This window comes from Pseudonaja textilis, chromosome 4 (assembly GCF_049901715.1).
Source record: "Pseudonaja textilis isolate UNSWEBS1 chromosome 4, rPseTex1.2, whole genome shotgun sequence".
Classification (NCBI taxonomy): domain Eukaryota; kingdom Metazoa; phylum Chordata; class Lepidosauria; order Squamata; family Elapidae; genus Pseudonaja; species Pseudonaja textilis.
This window is the reverse complement of record NC_141993.1, coordinates 85922096-85936573: the sequence shown is the minus strand read 5'-3', so window position 1 is coordinate 85936573 and position 14478 is coordinate 85922096. Positions and strand designations below refer to the sequence as shown.

The following is a 14478-nucleotide window of genomic DNA, read 5'->3' as shown; positions in this document are numbered from 1 at the left end:
GTCCTGTGGCACTCAGGTCTCGAACATGGCTGCCTGCTTTCCAGCTGACAAGCCCAGCATCTCAACCACTGAGCCACCACGCCACTCCCGCATCACCGTAGTATTCTCAACTTTTGCTCTAGAATGGATAGGGTACCATTTTCAAGATCATACTTTGCAAAGTCAGATGAAAGAATCTTAGTTCTCTCCTCTGTCTTGTTTACCAGGAAGGAAATGCCCCATCTCTACACCAACCTAGCTCCTACAAGCAATGAAATTAAGCAGATCTCTCATACTTGTCTGTGTATTGAAAGCAATTTATTTTGAGGACAAAGAGTAGAACAACCTTTGGATTTTCACGCAGAAAATAAAGCAGTTTTAACTATGTTCAGTCGGAAAAACACTGCCCTAAAATATCATGGGAGAACATTTCAAGGTTGGTAACAACCTCTTATGGCCACAACAGAGCCCAAAATTTCTGTGGCTAAGCAAGACAAGTGTCAGAGTATATTCATGAACTGGAACAGAGCATGGTAACAAGGTCAGCCAATGAATAAGCATAGCAACTAAGTCAGCCAATGAGGACTGTTTGGAAACTGAAACTAGAAGTAGCCTAGGCGTGGCTCTATATTAAACTCTGCAGCTCTGAGTCTGTCTATTGAAAATGAAACTGCTTCTCTCCCCTCTGCTGTGTGACTTGCTTGCTGAAAACTAGAGCTCTGCTCTGAACCTGTAACATGTCTGCTTCTGTTTGAGTTTGCTCCATGTTGGAGAAATCTACCACTGGTATTGTAAAATTTACTTTATGTGTTTATAAAGAAGTTAAATGAAGCCTCAGCCATCGGTGTTTACTTTTCCCGTGCTGAATTTACGCTGCAATACTCTTGAACAGACAGGTCATGTGAAAAACGGTCATAAGTCACTTTTTTTCAATGTCCTTGCAACTTCGAATGGTCACTAAACGAATAGTAGTTAAGTCAAGGACTGCCTGTATTTACCAAACGTCTTGAGCCTGAATATAACTTAATCAGCTTATGGTTTTTTTTGTTTTTGTTTTTTTAAAAAATCACTCCGCTTGCTAAGCTCTCTACAAGCAGAACAAAACAACCCATCCCATTCTCCTAAGGCTAATGTGAAGTCAAGCAAATTGGTTGTCCAAAAACATCCACGAGCCATTTCCCCCAAAGGGGCTAAGTGCACTGTGGGAACCCAGCCCAGTTTTAAAGCTTCTCGTCTGCCCCCGAGAAGGCACAAGAACAATTATTTTACACGAACCCTCCCACTTCCAGGCGGTAACTCCAGAAGGATGGAAGAATTCAGCGTGCTAAACACTGTTCCTTCCCTCCCAATTTTTTTTCCTTTTACAAAGTTTCCCCCTCCTCTTCTTTTGTCTATGGAGATTCTCAGTCATCCATTCCCCCCACCCAAAAAAACCCCCACCCTTGGGCTCCCCACCCTCTTCTGTTACCCCTGGAAGCAGATAAGGAGCACCAGACTAAAAAAAATAAAAATAATGACTGAAATTCCAGCTGCAGAAGCGAATTCAGCCCCAGAAGGAAAGTCAAACACGTTTTCTGCTGACTACGTGGCTGCCTCCCCTGCCGTTTTCTTGGCAGCAGCATCCATCCAAGTGGTTTGCCACTGCTTCCCTCTAAAATGCCTTTTTTTCCTCTCCCAATTTCCCAGTTTGGCCTCCGGCCTTGGAATCTCCTGTTGGTCACCCATCGAAGAGCTAACCAAGTCCAACCTCGCTTGATGGTCTTTTTCAACCTCAATGGATCTAGTTCCTGCCAGAAGTAAGTAGGGCAGGCTAACGTAAGGGCCGTTATTAAGACTTAAAGGATGGTCTAATAAAAAGAAGTGTGTGTGCGTGTGTGTGTGTGGAGAACGCTGCTTCCAAAGCCATCAGTTTAGGGACGGAGAAGACTCGGCTCCCATCTTCTAGACGTGCTGTTTGCACCTACAAATAATTAACTGCTTGGAACACCCGTTCCCGTTGTGGCTCTCCTCTCAGTTGGCTGGGAGATGAAAGCGCACCGAGCTATCTCCAAAAACCAGGAAGTTTAGAAAAGAGCTGGCTGTAAATTCATTGGAGCTGCAATTCCCTTTTATTGTTATTTACTGTTGAGGCAACAGCAGCAAGTGGCTCTCACAACTGCCAGAGGGAGGAAGGGAAGCAGGCTGGACTCCATTACAACAACAACAACAACCACCACCACCAAACCCATCTTGAAGTGAGTCAGGCTGCTGGCATCCGCTGCTGCGTTCCAAGCGAAGGGCTTTCCAACATTTGCAAGGATTCCGCGGCAAGCCACGGTTTGTTTGTGGGCAGCCTTGGTGCGTTGGACACTTCTCATTGGATGCCCTTCAAAGTCTACAAGACCCAACGCTGAACATGGCTACACGTTTTATCACGCCCTGTGCACTGTGTCAACCAAACAAGCTACCATAATACAATCCTGGTTTGTATACACCGAGGCACAGAATCAAAATCAAGTATTAGTACCGCTTTATGAAATCTTAATTAAGACCACACCTGGAATACAGCATCCCAGTTTTGGTCACCACATGACAAAAAAGATGTGGAGACTTTGGAAAAAGGGCAGAGAAGAGCAACCAGGGCGATGAAACGGCCTGGAGACTAAAAACATATGAAGAAGGTTTGCAGGAACCAGGTATGGCTAGTCTAGAGAAAAGAAGGACTAGGGGTGACATGATAGCAGTGTTCCAGTACTTGAGGATCTGAAGGCGGGGTCAATTTATTTTCCAAAGATCCAGAAGGCAAGACAAAAAACAATGGATAGAAACTAATCAAAGGGAGAAGCAACCTAGAATTAAGGAGGAACTTCCTAACAGCGAGGATAATTAACCAGTGGAACAGATTTGCCTTCAGAAGTTGTGGGGGCTTCATCACTGGAGGTTTTTAAGAAGAGACTGGAAAGCCACTTGTCTCAAATTGTATAGGGTCTCCTGCTTGAGCAGGGGTTGGACTAGAAGACCTTCAAGGTCCCATTCACTCTATTCTGATTGATTGTCCACACACAGGCTACCTGGACGCAGTCTCCTGACTGTAAAAATGACCATTTAGGCTGAGCCCCAAAGATGATAGATGGATTCAGTTGTAAGCACGTATCAGGGATTTGAGCCCACTTCAAATCCTGTTGCATGCTGAAGCCTCCCAGCTCACAACTACATGGCAATAATCCCAAGAGAGTGCCAGCAGAGATATGACACTTTCCCACGGAAACTTGTGAATTAACTCGGCTAAATCATTCACGTCAGCGTCTGCAATTTAGTTCTCGCCTTGGTGTCCTTACGCCCTCCTGTTTACCCCCTGAATTCCTGCCAAGAGCATGCAGACTTTTTGATCTGCAGGCCGTATCTGATCTTGATTCTTCAAATGCGTTGAAGATCCATTTGGAGTTTCCTGCGCAATTCCTCTTCCAGACTCTCAGTCCTAGACACCTAATTCGGTATTTCTCAACTCTGGCTGCTTGAAGGTGCAGAATTCCCCAATTCTTCCAATAGCCATGCATTTTCAAGTAGCCCAAGACTGCTTTAACTCTTCCTTCCAGCCATAGAATATCCCAGATGTGTAGACTACGGTTCCCAGAATTGTCCAGCTAATTAGAATTAGAATTCTTTATTGGCCAAGTGTGATTGGACACACAAGGAATTTGTCTTTGGTGCAAATGCTCTCAGTGTACATAAAAGATACATTCATCAAGAGTCAAGAATCATAAGGTACAATAATAATAGTCATAAAGTACAATAAGCAATCAAATCATACTAGTAAACAGTCAATAAAAACCCTAAGGATACAAGCAACAAAGTTATAGTCAGAATAGAACAGAACAGAACAGAACAGAACAGAACAGAATAGAATAGAATAGAATAGAATTCAATTCTTTATTGGCCAAGAGTGATTGGACACACAAGGAATTTCTTGGTGCAAATACTCTCAGTATACATAAAAGAAAAGATACATTTGTCAAGAATCAAGAATCATTAGGTACAACACTTAAAAATAGTCATCGAGTACAATAAGCAATCCAATCATACTAGGAAACAGTCAATATAAATCGTAAGGATACAAGCAACAAAGTTACAGTCATACAGTCACAAGTGGGAGCGGATGGGTGATAAGGAGTGATAAGAAGATTAATAGTAATAGTAGTGCAGACTTTGTAAATAGTTGGACAGTGTTCAAGGAATTATTTGTTTTGCAGAATGATGGTGTTCGGGGAAAAACTGTCCTTGTGTCTAGCTGTTCTGGTGTGCAGTGCCCTACAGCGTCGTTTTGAGGGAAGGAGTTGAAACAGTTCATGTCCAGGATGTGAGGGGGGTCTGTAAATATTTTCACAGCCCTCTTTTTGACTCAGTATACAGGTCCTCAATTGAAATATTGAAATATTTGATTGTAAATGCATTAACAGCGGCTAGGATTGTATTTGCTAAAAATTGGAAGAGTGAGAAAATACCATCACAGGAAGGAATTATTAAGAAAATATTGGAATGTGCTGAAATGAGTAGATTGACATTTGAAATTAGAGAACAGGAAGATAAACAATTTTATTAAGTTTGGGACCTTTTCTATCAATGGTTAGATAATAAAATATAATAACAGAATATTTAGAACCTTAGGAAACAATGAATACATATTTCCTTTTTTTCTATATTATCTTTATAAAATTTTATTAAGATAGACTTGCTATGACTTTATGATTTGCTATAAAATAAATTAAGTAAACTATAGTTATCTCGCTAAAGTATGAATTAATAAAATTATAGTCAAATGATTATTTAATAATGATATCAGGCTATATGTTGATTGATAATGAGCTATTATGCAATATAACTATAATTGAGACTAAGAAATGGATGCACAAAAAAAAGTGATAAACCAACCGATACACTGTCTGTAAACTCATGAAGGAAAGGATGATGTTTTTATGTTTTATGTGTTTTTGTTTTTTGTCAAAATTAATAAAACTGTTTTCAAAAAAAAAAAAAATTGAAGGCAGGTTGGTAGCAATTGTTTTTTTCTGCAGTCCTAATTATTCTCTGAAGTCTGTGTCTGTCTTGTTGGGTTGCAGAACCAATGTAGGTGCTACTGAGAATTCTGCGAGTTGAAGCTCAGCTAACTGGAGAATATCCATACTGGGAAAAGCAACTTCACTCATACTCTTAACTTCAGAGTTCCCATCCAAGTTCTCAACTACAACACAACATTCTCCCTTCTCCAAAGATCTCCACAGCCCGACTCACCTGTACCCTGAGCTTGGATGTCTGTCACGAATGAAGGCAAATATACATGTCCCAGGATAATGTTGCAGGATCCAATCTAGGCCGGTCACTGGGATGAGTGGTTTAATCTTCCCAGCTTTTGGACTCATGCTGAAGATCCAACTTCTCTCTACCGGAATACATGGAACTTTCCGGTAGAGATGGGTTCCAGAAAGAGTCTGAAAGATTAAAGATTAAACCTCTGATCCCCCGTGACCGACCCCGATTGGATCCTGGGATGTTTATCAACATTGCTGTGGCTGACACCTAAGTTACGGGGAAGAAAACGAAAGCTGTTGGTTCCAGATGGCCGACGCACTGCACAGCTTGCTCGGATGTGGCAAGTGAAACTGGCAATGTTGCTCCACAGTATCATAGCCTGAAGTATTTTATTCCTAAATATTCAGCAGTTGTGCTTTCCCGCCCAGCCTCCAACCTCTGTGCTTAAAAGTACGGTAGATAAAGAGACTAAAGAACTTAAGTCTTGTATACCAAGTACAGGCAGTCCTCGACTCACAATGCTTCCTTTAGTGACCATTCAAAGTGACAAAGGCACTGACAAAGTGAACTTACAACCAGTTGTGATGACCCGGGGCGTGGCGCAAAGGCAACACAGTCAAATAAGCAAGAAGTATCCCTTTAATACCTTCAACTTTGCCCCCAATGTCCAGGTTACCTTTGGCTGGAGAAAAACTGTCCCAGGAAGTCTTTTAAGTGGAGGAAATTCGGCCCAAAAAGAAAGTACACACAAACTGTAAATAAAAATCCACACAAACCACGCTGCAGCAATTAACTAGACAGGGCAGGAGAAGGAATTGCAGACTTGAAAGGCCAGCAAAACACACACAGTTGGAAAGACGCCAGGATCCCAGATAAGCCTCGAGGATACCAGATAATTCACGATTTGCTCCGAACAACTTTGCTGGGCGCAGCTTCCCTTTTTAAACACTGTGTTCCCAGCTGCAGCTAATGAAGGGAATCAGGGCCCTTTCCTCCCCGGTAAGCCATGCAACTCACATTGCTCCCTTCTCCATTCTTCCCTGCATGCCCTAGGATGAAGACGGGGTGGGCCTGGGTCTTCCTCCAAATTCTCTCTCCCTTGTTCTACCTCTTCCCTGCTCTGCCCAGCTGGACTTTGCCCTTCTCCAGTTTCTTCCACAGCCCACGGAGCCAAACTCCCACTCCCTATCAGCTGCTCGCCTCCCCGTCTGAATCAGATTCCAACAGGGGCATGACACCAGTCCTCATATTTACAACTGTCAAAGCGTCAATATATATTGTCATGGGATTAAAATCTAGGCTCCTGGCAACTGGCACGTCTTTATAACAGTTGTAGCTTCATCATGTGATTAAAATTTGGGCAAGTTTTTATGGTGGCTGTAGCTTCCTGGGATCGTGTGATCTCCATTTGCGAACTTCCCGGCTGGTTTAGGAAAAGAAAAGTCATTGGAGGAAGCTGGATTCCACATGATTCACTTAACAACCAGGGTGCTTCATGGAAAAACTGTGGGAAGAAAGGGTCATCAAATCGGGTGTGGCTGACATAACAATTGCCTCACTCAGTAACGGAAATTCTAATCCTGATTGTTGTCGTACACTGAGGGCTACCTATACTCAGTCTGGGGGAGGAGGATTAGGAGATAAGAACCTCCTTACTTAAAATTGTTAGGGACGATTAAAGTTTTGCAAGGTTGTGGATTTTGTAAAAAAAAGAAAAGAAAAAAAGCCACGCTGGGCAGAAATTGGTGCTGTATTAAAGGGATAGTAAATCTGTCTCTAACCTTCTTCCCGCTGGAATGAAAAAAACTAAAACCAAGTTAGCTTTGCAAAGTTGCCTTTCTTCAGACAAGCCTTTTAGATGACAGCTAGGAGAGAAAGAAAAATAAAAAATAAAATAAAAATAAAAACCATATCCTTCTCAAGCTTTAGTCAAGAAGTACACGAACATTTGCAAAAGCCTTCATCGCAACCTACACAGGAAATCTGGCTAACTTCAAGACCTGGAAAAATCTGTTTTCATTTATGGACATGAAATTCTCAATTGGAAGATCGCTGGGCCTAAAGGCAGAAGGAGACACACAGACACACACGTACATTCCGTTTTCTTTCTTTCTGGGGATGTTGTTGTTGTAAAAATTACCCCAAAGCACAAGGTAGTAAAGGAAGATTTGTTTTGGAGACATGCCAAGATCCTGCCTGAGTGGTGAATCCTCAACTTGACAGCAAAGTCCATGTCTGTCAAAGTTTGAACGAGCCTGCCAGAAGATCCGAGCACATGTGCGAGAAGCTCTCCGGCTTTGGCCGAGAAAAGTGGCCCATGTAGCAACCCAGGAGGGGAGAACCAGATTAAATAACCATCAGGGGTCTGCAATCTAAGGCTCTGGAGCCACATGTGGCTCTTTTGGCCCTCTGCTGCAGCTCCCTGTTGGCTGGCCCCTCCCCACCCCGTCACTCCTCACCTGGCCTGAGAAGGTAAGGGTGATGGCGGGGAATGGAGACTCACTCCATATTCCAGAGCAGGAGGTGACTGGATGGCTGTGAGTGATGTTGAGTTGGCCATGCCCACCCAGTCACACCGGTTGTTAAATTATTGGCTCCCAGTGCTTTCTTTTCTGTGGGAAACGGGTCCAAATGGCTCTTTGAGTATTTAAGGTTGCAGACCCCTGCAACAGGTGGTTCAAAAGGTGAGACTTTTCAAATGGACTACGAATCCCAAGACTTGGCAACTTTAGCCCACCTCAAAAAAAACCCAACCTACCAGTTTGGGAAAGGATTTAAGAAATTATGCATTGTTATTGTTCCTTCCACTTTCTCTCTTTGTGCTAGAAACTGGAATAACCCAAGGAAGGTGGATGATACAGGATAAATCGAGGAAAATGAGTTTACCAAGCAATGCAAAATTAAACTGTAGAACTCCTTGCCACCAGATTCAGCCAGGTCCACCAACATGGGTGGCTGTTCAAGGGACCCAGAGAAGTTCACTGAAGCTACTCTCTTATGAACCACATTGTTCCCATGAGCAAGCATGCTATAAAAGTTCACGTTTTACACCTGCAGAGTCTTATCTAATAAAAAGATTGATTAGGAAAGGGAGATATATTATTAACTGCTAGAATTCATTTCTGTAAGAGGCGGATGCCAAAATCGGATGCCAAAATTTTCATCTCTTTCCCCAGTTAATTAATTTAAAAAAATAGTAATATTTATGCTTGATATTGATTTAATTTCTATTCATTTACAGTTTTTCGCAACAGTATTTTTTTTATTACAGTATACCATCATATGTCCCTATATAAGCAGAAAGGAAAATGTGGAGGTGTACAGTTGATTATAAATTAAAACTTTTAAAAAAATCAGCAGTTCTTAATCAGCTAAGCTAAGCTAAGTTTCCACATATTAGCACAAGATAGGCAGAAATTTAAAAAGCTATGTTTGGAGAAAGAACGGATTTGACAGTCTTTAAGCCTGAAAACTGGTTCTATGTTCCTAATCTCGCTTGTGTCACCTGCAGCCTTAATGCAAACCCATTATTTTAAAAGATTGTATGAGCATCAGATAAAGCAATCAAGGGTTTGCCCTAGCAAGTAAACGTGGAACAGAGCAACTGTGATTTGTTGCTCAAGAGTCACTCAAGATGATGTAGGAATATAGTTATTTTGGTCTAGAGCAGGAGGCCTAGAAACTTGGCAACTTTAAGACTTGTGGACTTCAATTCCCAGAATTCCTCAGCCAGCCATACATCAACATGGGAAATTCTGGGAGTTGAAATATATGCATCTTAAAACAACCCAGGTGGAGATAAAGACCTCATTGAGTTTTACAAAGGAATTTCTTCCTGAAATCTTTTCCCACAGAGCATTGCCTGGTAACATAGTTCTCTCCTCACCCTACTAACCTGCTTTCCAGCTCAGTTCTCCTGTGCAGGGTAACCAAAGAAGACCCAGCCGATCAGCTGGGACTCAGGAGGCAGAGAACAGATGAGGGGCAGGGCCAGTCAGAAGTGATATTCCAAACTACTCAAAATTTCCGCTACCGGTTGTCCGAAACTACTCAAAATTTCCTCTACCAGTTTTCCAAACTACTTAAAATTTCCGCTACTGGTTCCCCGAACTACTCAAAATTTGTGCTACCGGTTCTCCGAACTACTCAAAATTTCCGCTACCGGTTTTCCAAACTACTCAAAATTTCCGCTAACGTTTCTCTGAACTACTCAAAATTTCTGCTTCCGGTTCTCCAAACTACTCAAAATTTGTGCTACCGGTTCTCCGAACTACTCAAAATTTCCACTTCCGGTTCTCCAAACTACTCAAAATTTCCGCTACCGGTTTTCCAATCTACTCAAAATTTCTGCTAACATTTCTCTGAACTACTCAAAATTTCTGCTTCCGGTTCTCCAAACTACTCAAACTTTCCGCTACCGGTTCTCCAAACTACTCAAAATTTCTGCTACCGGTTTTCCAGAACTTATCATAACCTGCTGAATACCACCTCTGGTTAGAAGGGGCTGGAATACTTCTCTTCCTCAAACTGACCAGCCTGGGGGTGTCAAGGGCCCCAGCCTCACCGCTCACCACAAAATCTCTCATGCCCAGATTGTCAAGACCTTCTTTTCTTAACGTTCTAACTACGAGGCTGCATTTTCATGGTCGGGGGGAGTGTTGATGTTTGCAAGCTGACATTTCCTGCGTACTGAGAGAATCCACCTCAAAGCTTGAGCGTAGGCAGGCATCTTTCCAAAGCAAATCCAAGGTACTGTCTTTGATCATATAAAGAACTGAACAATGGCCTGGCTTTTTAGACACCTTAAAAGGCTGAAGCTCCCCAGGCTGCGTAAGACCAGGAGGCTTAAAAATAGCACGTCTGCAAAGCCAGGACCCTCCTGTTCTGGCCCTGCCCTCTAACACCCAGGGTCAATGTTGCCTCCTTCAGCCCAGCTGGCTAGGAATTCAACAGCTCAACAACCCACCTGTTTTGAGAAGGCTGGAGTTCGCCTCCTTAGAGCTAAATTTAGGTGACTTTTGCTGCCGAGAGTTGCTTGAGAGCCACTGACTGCTCAGATTTATTTTTTTATTCTTTTTTTTAAAAAAAAAATTATTCTAGAAAAAAACATTTATTTGACATACATTTAAAACAGACAAATCAACATGTATGTATGTATGTATGTATGTATGTATGTATGTATGTATGTATATATGTATGTATGTATGTATGGTAGTCAGCTTTGTTCGGGTATTTTCCCATGTCATTATAGTTGTGCTTTTAAAGTGGCAGCAACGTTTCGGCAGAATCTCATCTGCCATCATCAGGCTTCTGTATAGTGTAATGACGTGGGAAAATACCTGAACAAAGCTGAATACCATACATGTAAGTACCCGCGAAAACTTAAGGGGGAAAAAAATATAGATAGATAGATAGATAGATAGATAGATAGACAGATAGATAGACAGACAGACAGACACATAGAGACACACATATATACATTTTACAGCGTATATTGAGCAATGGTTCATTTTTTTTTTCTTTATCTTTATCATTGACGTGATCTGCCTTGTTACAATAACTCCTTCGTTCTTTTAATGTTTTAATTTCTCTATATAGTTTATAATTAAATGCACATCTTCTGTCATTTCCATAACTTATCCAAATATCAAATATTACCTTTTCTTTAACCAATCATACCAAATGTTCCATATTTCATAACAGTCACTATCTTGTTCATTTTTTAACAATTTGGTTGGGCTATCCATCTCAGCACATTCATGTATTTTTTTAATTACTATATCCTCTGAAGGAATGAAAGACTGTTTCCAGTTTTGTGCGTAGGTTATTCTGGCAGTTATAATGTGCAAAATTAAATATTGATATTTTTTCTCCATGTTTAAATCTAGCATACTTAGCAGAAAGGTTTCGGGTTCAAGTTTTAAATTTTGTTTTGTTATATTTAAAAGCCAATTTCTAATATTCCTCCAAAACTTCTGAGCACGTGGGCAAGTCCACCACATGTGAAAATATGTTCCTTGTGCGTAGTTACATTTCTAACAGTTGGGTGGTAGGTTGGGGAACATCTTAGCCAGTCTCTCAGGTGGTAGGTGCCAGCAATGAACCATTTTATATAAGTTTTCTTTATACGAGACTGACATGGTTAATTTGTAATTTGTTTGCCAGATGTGTTCCCACTTATCTAGTTCAATACTATGACCCACATTTTTAGCCCAAATTATCATAGATTCTGTGACTATTTCTTCTTTTAATTTGTAATCCAAAAGATATTTATATGTTTTACTAATTGTTTTCTTTTCCTCTCCTAGCCATATTTTATCTAATTCTTGTGGGGTCATATTAAAGCCAAATTGTTCTCTCTTTTTTATAATGGGTTTGTATTTGTGCAAAGGGCCACCATGCTATCTCCTTTCCTTGAATTTGTATTTGGTTCCTATTTTTAAGCTCTCCAGTATCATATAGTAAATCTTTATACCTGACAATATTTCCATAATCCAATAGATTTGGATATGGGACTGCTTCGCCTCCTTAGAGCTAAATTTAGGTGGCTTTTGCTGCAGAGAGTTGCTCAGATTTATTTTTTATTCTTTTTCAACCGCATCCTGCCTTGTCACCGATTCAAGACCACGGAGGCATGACGGGCTTCCACGCTAGAACAGGTCAGCCTCAACGACAGCCATCCTTGTGGTTCTGGTTGAACCATTTCCGAATCAACCCGTAGCAGAAAAGAGAAAATACATTCAGACATGCACTGATCTAGCTAGGCTCAGGGAGACGCTCGCTGGCTCTCTTACATCTTTTACGGATGAGCTGAGACATGCTTATTACTTCAGAGCGGCGGAGATAATATTTCAATATTTTAAAACGTTGGCAATCAACAAAGGCCATGTTCTTGGGAGTACATCTCTTACAGAAGTGTTTTCTAAGACAAGCAGACCCCAGATTAAATCTACTTTCACAGATGAGGTCCTTGGGGCTCTCTGAGTTTGACTGTTTTCTTGCAGACGTTTCATTACCGAACTAGGTAACATCGTCAGTGTACTGATGATGTTAACCAGTTGGGTAATGAAACATCTGCGAACAAAACACCAAGCTCAGAGAACACCAAGGACCCTCTGAGTTGAACTCTGAGCTACAAACTTTCTCCTACTTTCATAGGTGTTCATGGGGTGGAGGATGGGGCCAAGAACCTGTAACTTAAATATTGCGTCCTTGTCTTGATGCAAGCACATAAAGGCAGAGATTGTACCATGAGATCATGGCGTGTATATCATTATTTTATCACGATCTTGGTTGGGGACACTTTGTACTTCCCATTACAGAAGCAATCCTCATAAAGTTCTCTGCCTCTTGATCTAAATTCACTGCTGTCCCAGGATAGGTATAAACTGCCAAAGAGAAACATGGCTAGGATTTTTTTAAAAAACTATACAAATTATAAGATCCCTTATCATATGATGGAATGAGGATCTTGCTTGCATGGGGGGGGCGGGCTCATAACCAATTTATCTTTTAAAATTCAACAGGGAGAGAAGAAAGAGGGTGATTGGAAATAGGTTTTCCTGTTTCCAGTGCTATGAATGTCCTTATCAGTAAAATTTAAATTTGAAGTTTTTAAACAGAAGGTGGAAGGTCATCTGTCACAGATGGCCTAATGTAGCTGGCTGGGGAATTCTGGTAACTGAAGTTCGCACATCTTCAAGAGGCCACATTTGAGGAACACTAGCCAAGTGGATCGATCCTACACAGAACAGGAATTTGGATCAGAAGACGTTTAAGGTCCCTTCCAACTCCAGAATTCAATAATTTTCCTGGACAAACTCAGTGTCAGGATTCCAGCAATCGCCCTCATTAAATCATGATTCTCAAGCCAAACTTCAACCAATTTCAAGGCGACATACTTGCATTGCCCTCTATGAAGCAAACTCTGGCATAGGTAATTTACAGTCACCTATGACCCTGTTTCCCCCATCCCCCTTGGGTGTCTCTTAAACCACATTCTCCAACTGAGCAGGCTGGGTGTCAATAATCATGTTCTCCAATTAAATATATTCCTGGGAAAAAGCTCCGGTAGTTTAGTTACAATCTTTTAACGATAAAGAGTTGGAATGTACTTTTGCTTCCAAATTGCTGCACTGTCTTCCAGATTCCGCTCCCCCCCACCTTTTTTTTTATGGCAAATACTAAAACAGGCATAGAAATGTTTTATGAGTTGACACTTAAGGGCAGTAACCAAGTCTCAATAATCCAACCGAAGAGCACCAAAGCATCTTACCTTGGCACTGTGTCTCCTTCATGGCCGGTTCATATCCAGATGCACAAGTACACGCTCCCACCGGTACCATCCATTCCCCATCTCCGTTACAGTAGAGTTTTAAGGGCACTGATACTTCCACTGCGTTGGGGATGCAGGTTCCCGGAGCGATCACCAAGGAGGTCGGCTCTGCCCCAGTCAGGGTTTCCGGGAAGACGGCAAAACCTGCAATAGTGCTAGAGCATTTCTTGTAGAAGGCCCGGACGGAGATGAGGGACATACAGGCCCCCAGATCCTGGAAGGCCAGATAGAAGCCGTTTTTGGAAAGGGGACCAAAGCTGCGCACTTTGGTGTTCATCCGACCAGACTCCAGCTTCGAGAAGCTCTCGTCGGGGGCGATTGTATCCACTTTGATGTAAGGGTTTTCCATCCAGAAAGGGCTAGAAGCAGAGGCCGTGTCACTATCCGATTCGTAGTAAAAAAGATTGAAGGTCTCTTTGCAAGATCCGGGGATGTTAGGGATGCTGTTACAGTCCCTGACGGTGAACTTCAGCTCGACGTAAACCCGCTGGACGTCGTGGCGCTGAATAAACTGGGTGCGCAGCCAGTTGTTTTGGTTAGCGTCTCGGACGTTGCACACTTGGTACGTCCGGATGGGGTTCATGGCCTCATCATAGCCGCTGACTTCTTCCCACTGTACAGAACGGAAAAAAAAAAAAAGAACACGGCATTGTGGGAGTTAACAAACCAAAACAGGACAGTCTTGAGAAAAGGGGTTGAGGGTGGGTTATTGCCGGCTGCCTGCAATTTGGCAGTTCGAATCTCACCAGGCTCAAGGTTGACTCAGCCTTCAGAGGTGGGTAAAATGAGGACCCAGATTGTTGGGGGCAAGAGGCTGACTCTGTAAACTGCTTAGAGAGGGCTGTAAAAGCACTATGAAGCGGTATATAAGTCTAAGC

General features: G+C 42.1%; 1 protein-coding gene across 1 annotated transcript in view; it reads right to left on the bottom strand.

The window, feature by feature from the left end:
* Nucleotides 1–14478, bottom strand: part of EPHB3 (EPH receptor B3) — a 134452-nt gene that overhangs the window by 63579 nt on the left and 56395 nt on the right. Inside the window, exon 3 of the mRNA XM_026718896.2 lies at nucleotides 13541–14213. Within this exon, the coding sequence (XP_026574681.2) occupies nucleotides 13541–14213 (673 nt within the window). The remainder of the gene's footprint in view (nucleotides 1–13540; nucleotides 14214–14478) is intronic.